Source organism: Triturus cristatus, chromosome 10, assembly GCF_964204655.1.
Source record: "Triturus cristatus chromosome 10, aTriCri1.1, whole genome shotgun sequence".
Taxonomy (NCBI): domain Eukaryota; kingdom Metazoa; phylum Chordata; class Amphibia; order Caudata; family Salamandridae; genus Triturus; species Triturus cristatus.
In genome coordinates, this window is record NC_140593.1 from 370,955,894 (window position 1) to 370,977,075 (window position 21,182).

A 21,182-nucleotide genomic window follows, 5' to 3' on the forward strand; every position below is an offset into this window, starting at 1 on the left:
CCTTGCACCCGCCCCAGGACTCTGTTGAGTCTTGGGGAGGGTCCAGCGTATGACACTGCTGGTGGGGGAGTGGTGGGAACTCCCTTCTCTGCACATGAGGTGTTTGGCTGGCCGTCTCAGGCCGGCCAAACCCCCCATGCACAATGAAGCTCTCTCCAGTCTCAGCTGCGTTGCTGGGGCTGGAGAGAGCAGGCACAGGGTCCCAGTCTGACTGGGAGTGCAGTTGCCGGCGCTCATGCCAATCCTGACGCTGCTTTCCTGCAGCACCAGGATTGGCTGCAGTGCATTCTGGGACCCTGTGCCCAGAACCAGAAAGAGCGTGATGTGGTGGAAGACGGTGTGAAGTTTTTTTTTTGGTCCGCAGATTCCTCCCCCCCCCCCCCCCCCCCCACTACCTCCATCCCTATCTCCCCTCCCTCTTCCCTCATCCGGCCCGCCACTTTGGCAGGGGACGAGCTGCTAGTCAGAAAATCAAGGTCTCCAGGGACCGGTCTATGGCGTCTGGCCACATGCCTGCTCGCTAGTGGCCAAGAGCAATGCTTAGATCAAGTACTCATAAGGGTGTCAATTAGGGCTTCACTGAGAGACATTAAGGGCTCAGAAGCCAATGGCCCAGGCTGAAGAACTTCAGTAAGCACATTTGTTTTAAAATCAACATAAAGAAGCTATACATCAGCTATAATTCAGGACCTCAGCAGCACACCTGATGACTACAGCAAAGGAAGCACTCTATTCTAATGGCATTCCAAAATAGCAAACTAACCCTGTAAGCTAATCAATATATAACGGTCATCATACTTTGGGGGTAAATCATCCTCATGATATCCACTGTCTTCTCCAGCTGTGGTACTCTGTTAGAAACTGAATCGAAAACCTTTTGTTTCAACTGAGGATGGCTCAGTAGCAGAGGAAGTGTTTTGTCAGAATTAGAGTGTATTGGAACCAGCTGCAGTGGAGTAAGACAGGAATCTCAGTCGAGATAGAGACTGATTCAGATTGGGCGTTGGACACAGAAGTCACCAGGGCACCCACCTCCGCTGATGTGAGAACCGGCTTTGATGAAGACGGGACCGGTGCAGCTCTTGGAGCCAGAATGGAAGTCGGCACGGAAATCAGTGCACACACAGCCTGAGGTGGGCTCTAGGGGCTCAAACAGAACTGAGAAAGTATCCACTGACAGAACCCGAATGGAAGCCCCCCCCGCGGATCCTCTCGGCCAGAAGAGTGCCAACAATATTCAGAATGACATCCTTATAGGCCTCAATATGCTGTAGCATCGCCGATGGGCCAGGGAATTCGGGGAGCTTCAGGATCAACGGTGGAATTGGCTCCTCAGTCTGGGATGGAGAGTGTGATAGAGTGGCACCTTGTCCCTTTACTTTAGATAGAGTAGCAGGATAGGATTTATTTTCCCTTCCTGTGTTTCCACTTCAACTTGGACTTAATGGATGACCACAAAGAACAGGTCCACATCCTTAACTGGGTTCTATTGGGGAAATTCTTATTTGCCTTCATAGCAAATCTAGGTCATAATATCTTTTAAATACTCTAAACAAAACTGAGGGCCTTCATGCATCTAGACTGCGGAACGTTTGTTCATTCACCAATGCAGAAAAGATTAACACTAGTGGATCAACTTCGCGATTCTGATTCTGCCATGCACCACCGCAGACACCCTTGCGCCATAATGTAAGTGTGTCTGCATTGTGGAAGCAAAAGGTTTTGTGCAGGAAGAAGTCCCTTTCAGTACAACAGCTAAGCTGTCAGGTATTTCCCATTTTGTATGTCTGCTGTACAATGCAACACACATGTAAAGTGGGAAAAACCGGGATAAATGAAAACGTTTCTCCTTGTTACACCTGCTCGAAGATGCGCAGGATTTTGGGACAAATCACGGTCTCCAGTCCTTGGAAGATAGAGATTTGCGTCAACACCATGGGTGGTTGCATGGGAATGCCCATGCACCACCCATTGAGCGCCACCTTGACGCAAAGTAACTCAAGGCACCGCATTGCGCAGCTCTGCATTACTTTGGGTTACATTCCAACGCAAACCGCAATTTGAGTTGGAGTGTAAAGCCCAAAACAACACTTTGTGTCATGTTTGTGTTTAAAAAAGTAACACAAATTATTTGCAAATCCTGGCTGACATTCTTCCTAAAACCAGTGGAAGCCTCAAGAGGACGACTTGAGAGTAGGGGCATATTTACTTATTTTTCACGCAATGCAGGACAGCAAGCACAGTTGCTGCGTGGTGTGAAAGCCATAGAGCAGAAATGCTCTGTATTTACAAAGACATGTAGCAGATCTGCTCTCACTTTGCATTGGCACACTGTCTGCTGCCTAGCACCAATGCCGGCACCCTTGCACCATAGTGCAAGGGACATCTTCCAAGACAAAAAACAATCCTTAAGAGGCATAACCCTCTTTCCATGTGTGCGAAATGAGGAAATAACGGAGTAATAAAAGGTATTTTTCCTCTATGCATTAAACTGAAAGGCATAGCATTTTGGTACATTGCTAGGTTTCCTAGGCTTAGTAATCCTGGGATTGTGCCAAATTCCATGGGTAGCTGCATTGAAACACCCATGCTCCGCCTATGGAACACCTCCCAGCTTGAAATGCAATGTAAGGTGGCAAGCTGTTGAGTAGCATTACATTTCTTTACAAAGCAATGCCAAGGCAGGCCAAATTGCCCCTTGCGTGGCTCTGTGAATATGACTGAAGTATTTGCATTGTGCTTGCATCGCAGCCAGGAGAACGGAAAGGCTTGGCAAATCTGAGCCCACGTCTACATACAAGAAATGCCTGAAATCAAAAAGGCAGTTTAACACGGCTGAAAGTTTGAGCTCCTTCAAAGAATGGGGTTAATAGCCTGCAACCACAAACAAAACATTGGGGTCCCGAACTTGGTGGGACTTGTTAACTGAGAGAAACAGCAGAGTGGTAAAAATTATGCTTTACCAAACATTCTGCACGTAGTAAAATGAAAACTGGACAACACTTCAATACAAGACTAGTCCAGGTATTAAACAAAGGGAAGCACTTTTCTGAAATAACATGCAAAGACCAGCAAAAATGCAGCCCCTTGATGTTAATACTTGGGGCCTGATTACGATGTCTGGAATTGAACAACATGACATGTAGTCGGCAGTTCCACCCACCAAATTATGATGCAACGCCATGCAGGCGGTCGGAAAAATTACTTTCCATTGCGGCCTTTTGCTGCGGCCCGGAAAAGGACATCAATACAACCCGCAATGGAAAAAGGCATTTTGAAAACATCCATGAACCAATTGACAGGCGCCATCTGAATCTCATTGCAGCTCTTTCAGTGAGCCAAGTTTTTAGAATTTGCTGGTAATTTGATAAAGTAGGACAATGTGTGATTAGAATTTGTAATTGCTTGCACACAGTTCTTGTAAGTCAAGTGCAAAGTGGCCTCCATACATACACTAAAATTACAAGTCGATTTTTAAATCCCCAAAAAGTTATTAAACCTTGTATAAACAGTCCGTCGACGCAATTTTGCTGCATGCATCTTCGCAGTTTTGTAAACAGTGGTGTTGCAAGAGATCTTACCTTTCGAGATACTCTTGGACATTGTCATAACCATAAAATTTTGCCAAATGGATAAGAATTCCTGTAGCACACCGGCCATCCCGCTTACGGCAGTAACTGCAATTGCAGATGCCACGACAAGAAGGGCAGATCCAATCCTGCACGGTGTGAAGGACAAAAAACAGAGGTGTCAATAAAAAGCATCAAGAGCACACTTAAGAAAACTAGCCAAAAGCGTACGGTGAACCTACAGGATCCAGAAGAGCTGTTCGGACATCTTCTCCATAGCGATTACGAAGACAGGGACCACAAAACTGTCCTCTCACACCACCACAACCTCCATTGCGACAGACCGTCTTTGTATCAATTGTCTTTTGACGGCACTGATGGCACGTGCTTCCCTGCAACAAAGAATTTTGAGTATGAAAAACTTGAGCTGCCCACAATGACATATAGGATCCATCCAGTAAAACAGGCTCACAGAGTTAAACAATCAGTGCTGACATCAGGCGTGAGCTGTAGGTTACAGGTATGAATCCTGGCATGGTCAACACAGCATTTCATCCCTTAATAGGAAATCCAAATGAGTATCAAATTCCAATTGGGGAGGATAATTATATATAGAAATTGCAATGTACTTTAATAAAAAGTGGAACATAAGTAAATTAGAATCAAGCAGCCTGTACCGCAACAATGGCACACAATTTAAAGCTTCATTGGACAGGTCCATCATGATACACAGCCTTCATTTTCCAGGGCTCAGCAGGTATAAAGCAAGGTCAATGGCTGAAACTGCATACTTTTGTAGTCCGCAACGCTGCTGAAAGAGTATTTTTCCTTCTACATCAATGATGTTGCAGCTATTTCTAAATATGCAAATTTGGGTGACAATTGTTTGAATATTAATGATTTTAATAATGAATATAGTCATAACCAATGAATTATAAATTCTTGCACTTGAAACTATTTTATTTAGATGTGTTTTAATGTAGTTTAGTTATGACCAGGTTTGTTGTTCTGCTCATCTAGTTCCTTCTCATTAATCCAAACAATGTCCCGCTAGGCGCCATCTCGACTCACAGTTTGAGTGCTTGCAATGTTCAACACTCCGTCCATCATCCCCTTTGAGTTTGCTTTGTTCGCCTTAAGTTGGCAGGGTATGCCCAGACGTGGGTCCCTTGCTCACTTTGCCACCAGATTCAAGCTAGCCTGGCTGAAGACGACTGATTAGCCAGAAACCGGTCCCAGGATGCTAGTTTCCGGCCCAGGGAACACATCGTTTGGCAGTTCGGGCTGGACTGTTCCCATGAGGAACAGGGTCAAACTGATTTGCATATGGGCATGTCTGAATTGGGGCGGCGGAGTGAGCTAAAGAATGATGATGGATTAAACCCAGATCAGTTGACAGGGGGAAGAGTGCTTGCAATGTTCAACACTCCGTCCATCATCCCCTTTGGTTTTGCACAGTTTTCGCAGAGCACAGGACACTTTGATGCAAAATGGTTGTTTGCCTTCAAGAGCATTTGTTTTGAATGAATTTTGTTTGAGTTCCTAATGTAATGTTCTGAGGGACCGTTCTGGCGGAAGTTCTGATGCAAGCTTGCTAGGACACCAATGTATGAGTCTTTGTCTGAAAAGGTTTCATATTGTGTTGTACAATCTCCGGACTGCACTATTGCTGTGGAAGACAATGGAAGAATTTCTCTACTTTAGAAATATAGGTGTGTTATTTGGGTGTTGATCATCATTCTGATTTGCATAATGTGTTGCCGCTAGCATGTCATGCTTAATTTGAAGTTTTGCTCATTACTTATGCTTAAAATAGGTTTAAAAAAACACCATGGTTTTGGGTGTGAGAGATAGCCTTTCCTTACATCTCCGGGGATGCTGTCCTTTCCATTTACGATTTCTGCTGACTAGTGAAACTTGGAATTAATTTTGATTTCTGACTATGTACTCTGTGCCTTCAAGGCATATATTTTGCATTTCTCTGTAAGACCCAATATACCCTAATTTTGTATCAATCTAGAAACCAGTTGAGTGGTCCCAGTCATTACTTTATTACTCTGCTAAGCTTGCTTGAGGTCTGATGTAAGGAAGGGTGGTGGCTTGTTTCGCAAGATCAAGGGTGCAGGAACCGAGCTGCCATTGGTAAATTTTGGGTTGATCAAAATACCCAGGTGCATTAAAAAATTGGGGGTTGGCTCCCAGAATGGGCAACCGTCAAAAATAGTTACAGCAAATCTTTAAATTGCCAACAGGGAATAACCTTTAGCACCTGCAATCATGTTCATCCCAAACACACTTGCCCCCAGTCAAATTGTTTTCAATTTCTATTAAGCACCCAGTCACCTAGACATTTACCTATATAAGTTAAATCATTCTAATCAATAATAATGCATAATCAACGTAACTGCCCTTATAAAGGAATTATTGTGAAACATGCACTGACATGGAGTAGGGGAGTGTATATAACCTTCTCTCCGGGTACACTGGTGGCATGCAAAAGGGGCCTTTTAGAGGGATGATGGACAGCTGTTTAAACAAGCATTGGCATAGCCAATAGGTCTCGCTTTTGGGACCTTCTAAGTATTAAGTTATGCAGCACAATATCCTTGGTGCAACCACATCAACTGTTGCGTGGCTAAACACTTATAAGGTCCCAAAGGCAAGACCAATTGGCTATGCCAATTCTTGGTGTGGTTGTGGGTGCATGTGTGTGTGGGGTTGTGTGTGTGGGTGGTTGTGTGTGTGTGTGGTTGTGTGTGGGTGTGTGTGTGGTTGTGTGTGTGGGTGTGTGTGTGGTTGTGTGTGTGTGGGTGTGTGTGTGGTTGTGTGTGTGGTTATGGTTGTGTGTGTGTAGTTGTGGTTGTGTGTGTGTAGTTGTGGTTGTGTGTGTGTGGGTGTGTGTGTGTGTGTGTGGTTGTGTGTGTGTGTGGTTGTGTGTGTGTGTGGTTGGTTGTGTGTGTGTGTGTGGTTGTGTGTGTGTGTGTGGTTGTGTGTGTGTGTGTGGTTGTGTGTGGTTGTGTGTGGTTGTGTGTGGTTGTGTGTGTAGTTGTGGTTGTGTGTGTGTGGTTGTGTGTGTGTGGTTGGGTGTGTGGGGCTGTGCGTGGGGCTGTGCGTGGGGTTATGTGTGGTTGGGTGTGTGTGGTTGGGTGGTTCTGTGGTTGGGTGGGTGGTTGGGTGTGTGGTTGGATGTGTGGTTGGGTGTGTGGTTGGGTGTGTGGTTGGGTGTGTGGTTGGGTGTGTGGTTGGGTGTGTGGTTGGGTGTGTGGTTGGGTGTGTGGTTGGGTGTGTGGTTGGGTGTGTGGTTGGGTGTGTGGTTGGGTGTGTGGTTGGGTGTGTGGTTGGGTGTGTAGTTGGGTGTGTAGTTGGGTGTGTAGTTGGGTGTGTGGTTGGGTGTGTGGTTGGGTGTGTGTGGTTCTTGGGTGTGTGGTTCTTGGGTGTGTGGTTCTTGGGTGTGTGGTTCTTGGGTGTGTGGTTCTTGGGTGTGTGGTTCTTGGGTGTGTGGTTCTTGGGTGTGTGGTTCTTGGGTGTGTGGTTCTTGGGTGTGTGGTTCTTGGGTGGTTGTGTGTGGGTGGTTGTGTGTGGGTGGTTGTGTGTGGGTGGTTGTGTATGTGTCTGTGTGGTTGTGTGTGACAGTAATACTAAAAGCATCTCAAAATAAAAGAACACAAACATCGAGTTTGTGGAAAGAGAAAGCACGTTGTAAGTCAAACGGGCGCAGCAAAGCATTAACCCAACAACAAAACAAACAAGATCACTTAGTGAAGACTGAGTGCTGATAATGGATACACACAGACCATCATCTTAAGAGTTTGATTGCAGCCAATGTGCACTCAAACCTGCCCCCTCCTTGTGAGTTGCACCCCATATTTCATGAGTTGTAACTGCTGCACCCACCATAGCGCTTTGAGGTCTAAAGCGCTACATAGGTCTAATCGATTAACCAGTCGCCAACATGCTGTGCTTTTAAAGAGAATGTGCCAAAAGTTTCCAGCTTCCTCATCATGTCCTCATGAAAGCGCCAACAAAAGGACTCCCTGAATGGTGCAACGGACATGAAGCAGCCACTGCGATCAGAAGTAAACACTTTGAACGTTGTCCAGTTTCACAGTAACATTTCCTTAATGTTCTTTAAGTCACAAAACAGTAATACTAAAAGCATCTCAAAATAAACGAACACAAACATCGAGTTTGTGGAAAGAGAAAGCCCATTGCAAGTCAAACGGGCGCAGCAAAGCATTAACACAACAACATGTTCTTTGATGTTTGATGTTCTTTGAACGAGAACATCAAAGGGGCGCCGCGAAAGTGATCGCAGGCGAAAGTGAAAGTGAGCGCGGGCACTTAATGAGCATGACGAGGTTTGCCAGCCTCTGCTCCTAAGCACGCGCACATGCACTGTAGCTCTAGGCTGGCCATGGTAGCATTTTTTGAGCCCTCACAAAAAGTATCGCCAGACCAGCACATGCGCTGGGTCAGGCGAGACCTAAAAAGGGAGAGAAAGGATTAAGAGTACACAGTTACCACGGAAGGTAAATTAGCTCTTGAATATTAGTGGTGGTGTTGGTTGTTAAGAACACTGAGTTTCGTACATGTTCTAAGCACATGCAAGCTCTGCTCTAGAGAAACGAAAATATAGTATGTACAGATGCTGTGTGTGGAGTAGACAAATTGACCATTTTGTAGATCCCCTCAGTATCCTGTTGGGTAACACAATTAGTTGTTATACTTCATTTTCCAAACAACGAAACCCCTAAGTTTAACATATTAAAACAAGGGTGAACAAGTATTCTACATTGTCCGGAAGACCCACTTAGTCTAAAATTGAGGAACTGCAAGAGAACTCATGCTCACATCAGGGTTACGTTCTGCAGCCCCATGATTTCATATGAATCCCATTTGGTTTGATTTTGAATAAAGCTACTCCAAACACGAAGGGTAAGTGGTGTGGAGGCAAACGATCTGTAGAGAGCAGATGACTAGGAGAGGTTAGTTTCCTGAAGAGCAACATATGGGAAAACAGTTTTAGGATATCATTGAAGGATTATGGAAAGGGCTGCTGCACAACATGGCTAAAAGACATTGACAAAGCCAATGATCTCACATTGGCAAGATCTATTGGCATTGCCAATGCTTATTTAGTAGAAAGTTTACATATCAGATATTCAAAGGGTGCCGATTTATTACTTCGACTAGATTCATTTTTAGTAAAAACTAACAATTACTCGTGCCTTAAGAAAACGGCAACAAAGGCATGCCTTTTGCTAAGACAGGCTTGGTAGTGTAGAATAGTAGGTGTCAGAAAGATCACACTCATAAAGTGCCAATGGGGGTACAATAGCATTTATGGAAAATATGTGCATAATGTGTTGTTTATATCCAATCTGGAAATTCGCAATATATTAGCACAAGACAATCTTCACAGAGAAAGAGTTACCAATGTGGTACTCTAACTGAATTGCATTCATAGGTTTTAAGACGACGCAGATAGGAAGCTACAACGGCAATCCAAGGTCAACTACGTATGGTCATCTGTATTTCCTCAGAATAGTTCAAGCAAATGTATGATGTCGTAGTGGTTTGACAATATGGCCACTGTTACGACATCCTTCCACAGCCATGGGTGGCCTACTTTAAAGATGACAAAGGAAGGGCTGAGGGATAACCACAGGCCTCAGTCCTGTCAAGTACCACGCATCAGGCGTTAGACCAACACATTTCAGTGTGGTGCTCCGCATCACCACACTGAAATGCATTGTCACACATATTTGTATGATATGTTTGTTGTCACTGAAGCGCTGCAAACCTGGGTGTGGCAGCTGGCAGCGCGCCGCCTGTGGCAGCCACCGGTTGCAATCATCATGCACCTCCAGGCTCTGCTCGCAGCGGTCTGATGCTGCCTGCTGCCGTGGTGAGTGACTAGGGCTCGCACCGGCCGGCCGCCCGCGCTGTGGGGCTTACTACTGTTATAGCCACCCACAGCGAATTCAATATTGCGGAGCCCAGCCGGGAGAGTGCAGTGGAGGACTTCGTCTGAGTCATGACCTGTGACCGACAGTCACACTCACTGACCGTCCGGTTCAGTTGCAGTGGCCCCCAGGAGTGTACTCTAACAAGCTACATGGACTAACTAGGTGCGGGTGGCAAACTGAAAATGATTGCTGCTGGGGTGGCTCCAGGCAGCCTGAGCTTGCTGCCTGCCTTCCGCAGAGCCAGTCGCCAACACCAGTCATGCAGCGCTGAGCCTGCCTAGCTGAAGATCTGATCAGCAAGAAGAGAGTTTAGTAAGTAAAATCGTTACCACTTGCAACCCCCACCCGGAGGTCTGTCAGTGTGCTAAGTTAGTACCGTTCCATTTCTGGTGCTTTGCAGTAGTTTTAAGATCGTCTGCTGAACTGGGTGTAATTTCTGATATTTATATGCTTCCCTCATCTTTATTGCTTGATTGTTCTTGCGAGAAAGTGTCACTCATAATTACAATGAAATTATGAAAATGTCACTCATAGCAATCTGAAACCTTGGCAGCTATGAGGCCTGGAAAACCCAACTAGAATACCAAGAAAAAAAATGCACGACTCAGAAGTCAAAACGAGATCGCGATCCTGCTAGCAGCCACTTTAGGTGATGAATTTGTCCAACAAACTGAAAAATTGCGAATCACGTGGCTTTTGAGTTCCAGAAAGGGAGAAAAATCATAAAAGGAAAAAAAAAATAACATTATTCATTGCATCGGTGAAACCGATGCCTTACTAAACAGTTGTTCTCATTCGTCATCGTCAGAAAGAAGGAAAGAGTTCCCTGACAGATAACACGAGAGTGGAGAGGATGTGGCGCAGCAGCCAGAGCTGCCGACTCAAGACCTGGGGATCCCAGTTCAAGTCTTGGCAGCGCAGCGCAACATCTTGTGACTCTATGCAAATCACTTAATCTCTCTGGGTGATACATTTTTATATGAATATGCTGCAAGAGTAAGAGGCAAAACTTTATGAAAATGTAGTTCCACCAAAACAGATCTTAAACTAATTTCAGCGGGAAACTGATAAGAGAAGCAGATGAGGAACAAGCATTGGAAAATGCATGGAAATATGCTGCAGCCAATAGAAATAAAGGAAGGGTAAATGGTATACACATGAACCAATGAAAAGCCAGGAGGTGAGATTCAAGTCCCTTTAAGTTTATATTAAAAACCATAGATTTCTCAAGCACAGCGCAAGCGAAACCTAAAAACTCCCAAACATGAAATTCACTGGAAAAAAGTTGTAACAAAAAGAGTTTTGGTTCTATCGCAAAGACGTAAAACCACTGAAATGCACTAGTTATGTTATCAGCGCACGCCATAACTTGCACCAACCACCCTGCTTAAAACACTAATTTTTCAACGACAGAGAAAGAACAAGCATTTGCAATGCAATCGGCCTCGTATTTGAGACCTTTATATGTATTTAGCTATGCAGCACATTAGCTTGGGTGCTGAAACATCTACTGTGGTTTAACATGGAGGCCTGTGGTACGTATGCAGGTAGAATATGCAGGTCTGGAGTCCTATAAGCACACACACAAACTTGCTGACACAGACAGGCGCACATACACAGACCCAGCCACACGCATATATGGACGCAGACACACACGCGCATTGGTACAGACACACACGCGCATTGGTACAGACACACCGACTCAGAGACCTACACAAAGGCACACACACACACATCGACTCAGAGGCGCACACACATCGACTCAGAGGCACACACACATACAAAACACAGACACATCATGAATAAGACAAACCCACTCGCACACACCCTCCGATCCCAGCGCAGCACACCTCTCTCGCTATAGCGGAGGTCTGGGGTACCCTTCTTCCTCGGCAGCCCCTCGCTCTCGCCCGTGCCCGCGCCCCTGGCCCGTGCCTTCTGTTCCCAATTCATGCTCCGCTTGCAGCCGAGGAGCGCTGTTGCTTTTTTACGGCCTGGACACACGTCCGGATCACCAGCTTAATAGCTCGGTGCTGCATTATCCATGCCTCTTTATTCTACATATTCTCAGCCTAGAATATGCTCCTTTTAGCGGACTGTGTCAAAGTACTTACTCCTATGAATATGCGGATTGTGCAGTGTGCCTGCAATCTGGAGGCGGATTGTCTGGTTAAGGGGAAAAGAAAGAAAGCAAATAGAGTGGATCGTAAGGAGTATGGGTGGATGGGGGAGGTCGAGAAGGTGGCTGGAGGTGCCTACTAAGGAACAGGAGACGATGGGATGAAGAGCCGGAGAAAAAAGGGAAGAAATGAAAAAATAATGGAGGGAAATGAAGAGGCTAAAGATGGGTGAGAGGAGGGAGAGAATAGGGTAAAGTGGAGATGAAAGGTAGGAAAAAGGACAGAAGTGCGAGGAAGGAAGGAAGGAAGAAAGGAAGAAAAGTTAAGGGAGGAAGTGCTGGGGAGTTAAAAAACTGAGGTGAAAGAATTAAAGAAAAGAGAAAGGAAAGAAGAAAGAAAGAGCGCGGAAAAGGGAGAACGGAAGGGGAGGGAGATAATAGACCGAAGAAAGAACTAAAGAAGAAATGAAAGTTTGGGCTCAGCACCAATACTCTCAAAAATCTGTTGGAATGCTTACATCGTGAAACCTGACTCAGGGGTACTTACAATAGCTACCATAAAGGTAACCATACAAGCCGTTGAGTTTACATGTATTCACAGTACTGTAAGTGAAACATTTGCATTCTAGTTTTTTTTTGGTTATTGTGAAATCAAGCCTTATTACTGTAGATAGTGTAGTGTATCAGCATCTGCCTGAGGCGAGAGAGCCCGTGATTTGTGGCTCGGGAAGCTCCAGGTGTTAACTCACAGCGGAGTTTAGTGTGTCGGTAGGGATGAGCTGCTTTGAATTGCCTCTTTCTGGGTGTGCTCAAGGAACAGCCGTCAACTTAGCTTCTTGGCGAACATAAAGGAGGGATGCTGTGAACACACCCCAGACAAAGCACTGCTTGTTATCTCTGCCGTCCGCAATATCTTTTCTAATCCGAGACTCTCTGCCCCGGGGGCTCTGGTTTCGCTGGGATGGGAGGCGCGGCCAGTCCCTGGCAGACCACTGCAGCCTTTAATAAAATAGAGGCTCCCATTTGATGGCCTCAGAGGAGAGGCGAGAGGGAGTTTTGATTTAGGAGACTTACAATTAGTCTGAAATCTCATTTAGGCGCGCATCAGCAGAAGCGCCGACACTGTGCTCCCGGCAGCACGCCTGACTCCCTGTTTACTCTCAGATCCAGTTCTCTTTTAGGACAGGGGTTGGCGGTCCCCAAGGACGAGGAGAGGGCGGGGGGCTGGCATGGCCATCAGCTAGCTCGCCAATAACTACCGCTCTCTCTCCTCTTTCCCAGGAAAAAAGGGAGAGCAATGCCAGGGGCAAGGAAATTAAATGGCCCTCTCTGCTGGCCATCCTCCTGCTCCTGCTGCTTACCCCGGCGCAGGGCACCCCGAGCGGAGAAGACGAGCTGCAGGGCAAGAAGAGGGGTCTGCTGGAGCTCATCAAGCACGTCACGGGAAGAAAGTGCGCAAACAGGAGTGAGGGTGGGAGGGTCGGGAAGGACGGACTGCGGGAGTGGGGGGGGGGGGGGGGGGGGAGAAGGAGGTAGGGGAACAAAATATTTCTGCCTCCCCAGAGATATTGACTCTAGCGCTCAGCCCTGGATAAACAGACTGCACCTGGCAGGGGGGGGGGGGGTTTAGGGGGGCTATGCGCACGTGAAGAAAGTGCGCAAACGGGAGTGCGGGTGGGATGGGCCGAGAAGGACGGACTGCAGGAGGGGGTAGGGAGGGGCAACAAAATAGTGCCTGAAGTAAAGGGGCCAGTAGCCGTGGCTGGTTACAAATGACGACATGGTCGTCATGAGGCGGGACTAACAAACATAAAACCTATCGGAAGGCTGCATTGAGGAAATAAGCAAATAAGAAATGTAGGTGGAGCTTCCACGAAGCTTCCCCACTATAGTGTATACTGCATGCCTCGCAAAGCGAGCAGCGCATGCGCTGCAACGCTAGCCAAGGCCTAAAAAAAACAAAAAGAGCTAAGACGACAACATTATGTTGGGCAGCAGATGTTATGGGCTGGTTGCATGCATTCACTACTCATAACTGGCACATTTCAATGTTTATTTATGGTCGAGCCAGAACTGTTACTTTGTTTTGAACTGGGTGTTTTTTGGCAGTAAATACCTCAAAGTAAGTGAATTATGACACAATGATGGATTGAGAGCAACTGAGTACTTTTTAAGTCATAGACCGTTAAAACTTTAGAAACATATACAGGTGTTGCTTTCCATGGTTAAATGGTGTTTGAATAACTATGTTCAATAGGGAAACTTTCAAGCAGGTGAGAGGTATGGCAATAGGCATCTGGTTGGCCCCTGCTATTAATCTGCATAAGGGCATGTGGAAAGAGTGTGTGCTCCAAAGTCAATATGGTAACGAATAATCAGATTGCCTCAAATTGCACTTTACGAGTAACTTTCACAAAAACAGCCCATTTCCTTGTTTTAACAGTTTATGTTAAAGATGGTAAGATTCAAACTAAACTATACAGAAAGCACACTACTGGTAACATAATATTCCAAGCAAGTAGTCTCCACCCAGAGAACCTCAAACGTAGCATACTTAATGCTGAGAATGTAATAATATGAAGGAGCAGCAGTAAGACAAAAGAATTTAAAGGTTAAAGCTCAGGAGGAACTAGTTGAGAGATTTGTACAGAGGGGTTACATTAGGGAAATTGTGCAAGATGTTAGAAACAGAGCCAACTTAATTATTAGAGAAAGGGTGGTGTTCGTCAGGAAAAGTAAACAAAGATGCGAGACATCACTTTATATTAATTTCATCTTTTAATACGGAAGAGGAAGGATTATTCGGGAACACTGGCACCAATAAACGACCCAGTAGTTGGTAAGAACGTTCCCAATAGCTTATCTATTACATTTAGAAGAGCGAAATTCATAAGACACAAGTAAGCCAAAAGTAGCCCAGAAGTAGATGATCATGAAACCTGGTTGAAGAGGAGCAGAGGTTTTAAAAAATGAAATAAATGTAAGGCATGTTACAATTGACTTAACACGGAGGTCCTCTCGCCCTTCTATAAAAGGCGCATAAAAATCAGAGGGACATTTCACAGCAAGAGTGAATATGTAGTTTATATCTTACAGAGTCCATGCACTGGACTATATGTAGGTAGCACCATCCTACAGGTGCATAAAAGAATCCTTCGACAAGTGAGGGTGATTGGAAAACAGAGATGAGAACTACTGGGTTGCCCTTCACTTTGATGAAAGTGCATAGTAGTGTGGCAGCTCAAGTGTGGTAAAGATTTTCTTTACGCTTACTCTTACTACTCTAACCGTACTGGGCCATTTTGCGATTAGACAATCTGCAGCCTTTCCATTTACCATAGAGGCGATGAACCTCTGATCAATCTTTCTCTGTCGATAATAGGGGTGGAAGTTAGGGTGACATAAACACCACGTTCGCGGTCCACAGAGGACCATAAATTGACAGCTAACTTACAAATTTGAAATCAGGTTTAAGTGTACCACTCTCAAAACCATGCTGTAGAAATAAATAATTTGAAGTAGGAAGACCCAACCTCTTATTCTTAGTCGGACTAGAATTATGCAAACCGAAAGTTCTGCTACAGCCACAGAAAATAAAAGAAGCAGGACTTGATATTCTGTAAAAGCTCGCCAATTCTTCCTACAATACATTTAAATCATTGAAAAATAACTGTTTCAATGGAAGAACCAGCAAGACTCAATAATAGGCTCAGGTAGATATTAAATGAATTTGGTTTATTACAATACAATACATTTCTAAAGCACATAGCTACCTAACAAGGTGTCCCGGCGCTAGCAAGAAGAATTTCTACATTGTCTAAAGGCAAAGGTGAACTTAAGAGAAGGGTAGTGCAGAATCAAAGAGAAGCGTTTTAAGTCCTTTCCTGAAAACCATTTCAAATGGACATATTCTCAAGGCAAAGATAAGGCATTCCACAGTCTGGCCATCAGGTAGGCAAAGGGATGCCCCCCTCTTCTGGATTTAACAATGCAAGGGGTTTGAAACCTTTTGAGGTTGTTGGAAGGCAGGGAGCGTGCCGGAGGGGACAGCTTGAACCGGTGCCGAAGATAGAGGGGTCCCCTTGAGATAAAGATTCTAAAGGCAAAAGTAAGGGCCTTAAACTGGATCCTTACGTTGATCGGTAGCCAATGAAGCGGATGCAAGTAACTTGAAATCGAATCCCAGGGAGGGATTTTATGGATCAATCGGGCAGCAGCATTTTGAATGATCTGAAGATGCTGAATAAGAAAAGCAGGAAGCCCGAGATACATACTATTAGAGTAGTCCAATTTGGAAGTGATCAAGGCGTGTACACGTTTTTTGCTATAAATGTAGCATAGGTCTCAAGGATCTCAGGATCAGAAAAGAAGAAGTGGACAATGTTTTTATCTCAGGTTCAAAAGTGAGCTCAGCATCGAATTTAACCCCCAAGTTCTTTACAACAGGGGAAGGACAATTGAGAACTTCCATCTCTAATGGCCACCAAAGTAAGAGTAAGGGATAGATTAGGTACCAAAAAAAAGAATCTTAGTTTTGTCTGAGTTAATTAAACCAAAAAAATTGTATTCATCCAGTCTGACTGATCTAAGACAAGATTTAAAAGAACTCTATGATGAATGAACATTTTCATGAAAGGCCAAAAGCAGCTGTGTGTCATAGGAAACTAACTGAACTCCAAAAGACTCCACAATATTGGCCAAGGGTGACATATAAAAAAAAAGGGTAGGGCTAAGAGCTGAGCCCTACAGAACACCGCAATCCAAAGGCTTTGCTGCAGACGTAAAGGGAGGGAGAAAGACAGCCTGCATGAGGGTGATGATGAAAGATTTAAAAACTGACAGGGCGAGTTCAGTAATGCTCATGCCTTCCAGTCTCTCATGCAGAATAGCATGAGAGACTATATAAAAAATACCACAGAAAGATCCAAAAGCATTATCAGAACTGAACAATTTCAGTTGACATTAATTTTGATATGCTCGGAGACCTCAAGAATAGCAGTCTCAGTGCTATAACCATGATGAATTCCTGATTGCGAGTCACGTAACAGATGGTTTTCTTTTTCCTTTTTTGTTTTTTTTAATGTAAGTTGTCGATTAACATTTTTTCCACCAGCTTTTCCATAGTGGGAAGAAGTGAATGGGCCCAAAGTTGCTTAAATTATTAGGGTCAGCAGAAGGCCTCTTAAGTAGGGGAAGTAAAAGGGCCTGCTTCCAGCCAGAGAGGATCCTCCCCTGAGCAAGAGATTCATTAAGCAAGCTATTCACCATGGGATAACACTGAAACTGCCATTTTATGAATGGTCTGGGGCAAGGGTCAAGAGGGGATCCTAACTTACAGTTGACAAGGTCGTTGGCAGGTTTTTCAAGAGATATAGGAGAGAAACAAGACAGGAATGGGGTACATGGACCGGAAGGAAAGCCCAAGGTGGTTGCAGAAGGCTGATGAAAAAGATCATAAATAGCCTGAATTTTATTAGGAAAAAAACCCAGAAAGATCTGCACAAAGTTCCATTGACAGAGTGAGAGTATTTTTAGTCGCCAAAGGAGAAAGAGAGGTACTAACCACCTTAAACAATTCTTTGGGAGAGTTATCTGCCTCAGATATTGACAGGGCAATAGATGTATTACGAGCCATATATATTGCTCTATGGTATTTCTTGAGAGCATCCTGATAAGTTGTTTAGGCTTCTTCATCATAACTAGTTCTCTAGTGCCTAGCCAGCCTCTTACAACTAGATTTATGAAGTTTAAGAGCATCGGAGAACCAGGGGGCTGAAGGCTTGAGTCTCTTAGCAGAGTACAATATTTTTAGGTACAATAGTGTAGATGGCCTTCTCAACCTAATCACTGAAAAGAATAGTATTGTGGTCTAACACTCCGGTCTGATTAATAGTGATGGATTGTAGCCATCAGCCAGAAGCAGGTCATTAACTTTGTGCCAAGGGCTGGACAACGTTTTGATTGTGCAGGTTAAGACACAAGAGGTGGGTGTTAAAATCTCAAAATGAATTAAAACATGAACAGACCATACGAGTAACTACCGGAAGTACTTTGGCCAGAAGACGACTGGCCAAGATGAGATCAAGGATATGACCTGCTATGTGAGTGGGTACTTTTTTTTTTTAACAACACTTTTTATTAATCAAGTAGGCAAGGGCTGCAGGCCCCTGACAAACCAGGGGAACTGCCACATAGTAAATAGCAACAACACTTGACATTTTGTCGTATAGAGGAACAATGGAGAGCTATTCATACAGCATCTATCAAGAAAGCCCCCCCCTCCCGCCCCAACGCCCAACCCCCTCCCCCCGACAGACACCACCAGAACCATCGCTATACAGTTAGTATGCAGTACCACCCTTGGCATTCAAGTAGGCCCCAAATCTCCATCCGCAGGGACCGGTGCAAGGAAAATGCCCCTATAATCAGCCCACCGCTTCCAAATCTTGAAGTGTTTCCGAGGGCACCCACGCGCCCTAAAGATCGGTAACTCCAGACCCATACTGAAATCCAGACCCAGTTTCCAAACATTGAGAGAGGGAGCCACCAGGGCCTTCCACGCACGAGCTAAATCCCGCTTGGCTGTCGTTATGGCCTAGAAGCAGCAAGTGGCGCTTATAAATATTGCCCCCAATATCAGCCATAACATGGAGCAATGCCAATCGGGGGTCTACAGGGAGATCCCAGCCCAACATTTCGGATAAGCACCCCAACACCCTCCCCCAAAACCTATACACTGCAGGGCAGTGCCAGACCGTGTGCACCAAAGACCCCACCTCTCGTCCACACCTAAGGCAGTCCGGGGAGGCAATAAGACCCGCCCGCCACAGCCGCTGTCGCTTGTAATAGGTCCTGTGCAAATACCGAAATTGGACGAGACGCAGGCGGATCGCTATACAAGCCTCACGGGGGGAGGCCAGCGCCTCCCTCCAGTCCGTCTCGTCCAATGGCCAGATATCCGCCTCCCACCGTTCCCGCAGACCCTGCAGGGACGGGGCCCCATGAATCACCAAGGACCGATATATTTTAGAAACTTTCTTCTCCTGGAGATCCCCCATAAACACCTGAGCCTCAAGGGGACTGTATTCAGGAATGGATTGGAGACCCTCCAGCCTAGGGGCGAGGGCGTGGCGAAGCTGGAGGTATTTAAAGAACTGCGTCCGTGGCATTTGATACTCATGCTGTAAGACCTCAAAGGATTTCATCACACAGCCCTGAACCACCGATCCCAACGTAGACACCCCAATTCTGTCCCAGTCCCTGAATCCAGAGACGGTCGCCAACTGAGGGAGGAGCCCGTTCTGCCACAACGGGGTCTCCCGGGTAAGTCTACCCCACCAGCCAATATGACGCAGAGCCCGGCTCCACACCCAAAACACCACTTGAGTGACCGGTGGCAGTGCCGCCCGCAACGCAGTCGCGTAGAGTAGGGTATGCACTGCATGTGGGTCCATGAGGCGCCTCTCCACCGCATATGCCGGGTCCCCCCTATCTCCATACCACCATTCGTTGAGGACCAATAAATGGGAGGCGTAATAATAGGATAAGATACCGGAGGTAGCCAGTCCCCCATCGTACACGGACAAAAAGCAAACCTTCAGCGACACCCTGGCCAAGCCCCCTTCCCACAGAAAGTGACTCAGCACCGCATTGACCTTCCGAAACCAACAGAGGAATCTCATAGGGGTGGTTTTGGAGCTGGTAGAGAAGTCGAGGCAGCGCCACCATCTTAAAGATGGCAGAACGGCCACAAATGGTGAGAGGCATACGCGCCCAGAGCTTAACATCACGACATACTTTCTCCCACACCGGCACCACATTGCGCTCCCAGGCAATCGTCGGTACGTCGGTCAAAAAGACCCCCAGATATTGCAGCCCTCCGGCCGCAATCCGCAGAGACGCCGTCCACTCCCCCTGCACGTCACGACCACCCAGCACCCACAGGGTGGATTTCCTCGGGTTCATGTATAGCCCGGACGTCTCCCCAAAGACCTGCATCATGCGAAGCAGGGGTACTTTAACAAGTTGTTACAATTTAAATCCTTCCAAAGTACCCACAAATTGTTGAGCCAATTTGTTGTTGGTGTCATCCCCATGGAGATTAAAATCTCCAAGAACCATAAAGTTAGCATGGAGTGATTAAAGTTTCCCTAATATTTCAGAAAGAGATTGTAGAGATGCAGCTGTTCTAGCAGTCGGACAGTAGATCAGCACACCCAAGACTGAAAAGGTGGCAGAGAGAGTAATGGTAAACAACATGCCCTCTATTTTATTATTGTTAATAAGCTTAGAAACAGAGAGCGGAGATGACGCGAGATGTAGGATTGCAATTCCACCACCAAATGTATTATCTCGATCATAATGTTTGATGGAGAACTCCTGTGGGATGGCTAATGCAATAGCCACTGACAATTGGTCATTGAGCCACGTTTCTGTGAGGAAACAAAATCCACGTTTTTATCAATTAGAAGGTTAAAAATATCCATGCATGTCTAGGTAGGGAACAGCAGTTTGAAAAAGACCAGTGAAGTAATATTGATCACGCAGGTAAGAGTAAAATCCTTTATTAGGTATCAACGATAACTGCACCCTCAGCTTGCTGCCATAAGGTAAACCTAGTGAAGGCAGCCTGTCAACATTCCAAAGCTGCCTTCATCGCATTGTGAAGGGTAGGAGAGGGGAGGATGGAGTGTACCAAGTGACAAACTATAACACATCTTCCTCCCTAAAGAAGAACGAAGGAGATATAAGAGACGGTTTTGACATAGGGCGGAAGGAACCAGGTGCCCTGTAAGCGGGAACCCCTTGACAGAGAACAAGCGTGGGAGCAAAGGTTAAAACAAATGTTCAAACCATTCTGAAATCTTTGTGCCAACTTGGAGGATTCCTTTGTCTCAACCCCCTTCCCACTTGAGCCTCACATGCTCTGGAACTCTGGACCATGGGCCTGCTGTCCCCCGCATGGCCTGACTCCCTCGGACTTATGGCAACCCGATCCATGCTCCATTTTTTCCCATCTTCCAAGATGACAACATTTCTTTTAACCTCTCTTATTTTCTCGGAGGCGTAGTACTTATCTTTGCCTCCAAAGCTCACCGGTTTCCCGATATATACACTTTGCCCCTTGCTGAAAGACCTTTCCTTTGCAACCCATTTTCTGTCATACCACTCTTTGTACCTCTTTTGTCTGGATTCAATTTTCTTACTTATTTCTTCCGGATTGACCCCCACTGAATCCTTGGGATACAACCAATTAGGTGACAGCTTTGAACCGGCCTTTCTCCCTCTCAACAGCTCAAAAGGAGTATGACCCGTGGAGAGGCTGGGTGTGGTATGGTAGGACCAAAGCATGTCTCTCAGAGCCGATTCGATAGAAGACCCTGACTTGACCGCTAGTTGGATGCACTCTTTCAACATTCGATTGGCCCTCTCTACTTTACCATTGGCCTTAGGACAGTACAATGGGGTACGTATGTGAATTATGGACATGTCCTTAAGAAACTCCCTCATCTCCTCCGACACCAA

The 21,182-nt window shown here is 45.8% G+C and overlaps 1 protein-coding gene across 2 annotated transcripts in view; it reads right to left on the minus strand.

Moving 5' to 3' along the window:
* CDCA7L (cell division cycle associated 7 like) overlaps window positions 1–21,182 on the minus strand; it is a 150,238-nt gene that overhangs the window by 20,430 nt on the left and 108,626 nt on the right. For both annotated transcript variants that reach the window (XM_085631595.1, XM_085631596.1), the window contains exons 7-8: window positions 3,812–3,961; window positions 3,582–3,718 (exon numbers count right to left, since the gene is read on the minus strand). In XM_085631595.1, the coding sequence (XP_085487721.1) occupies window positions 3,582–3,718; window positions 3,812–3,961 (287 nt within the window). The remainder of the gene's footprint in view (window positions 1–3,581; window positions 3,719–3,811; window positions 3,962–21,182) is intronic.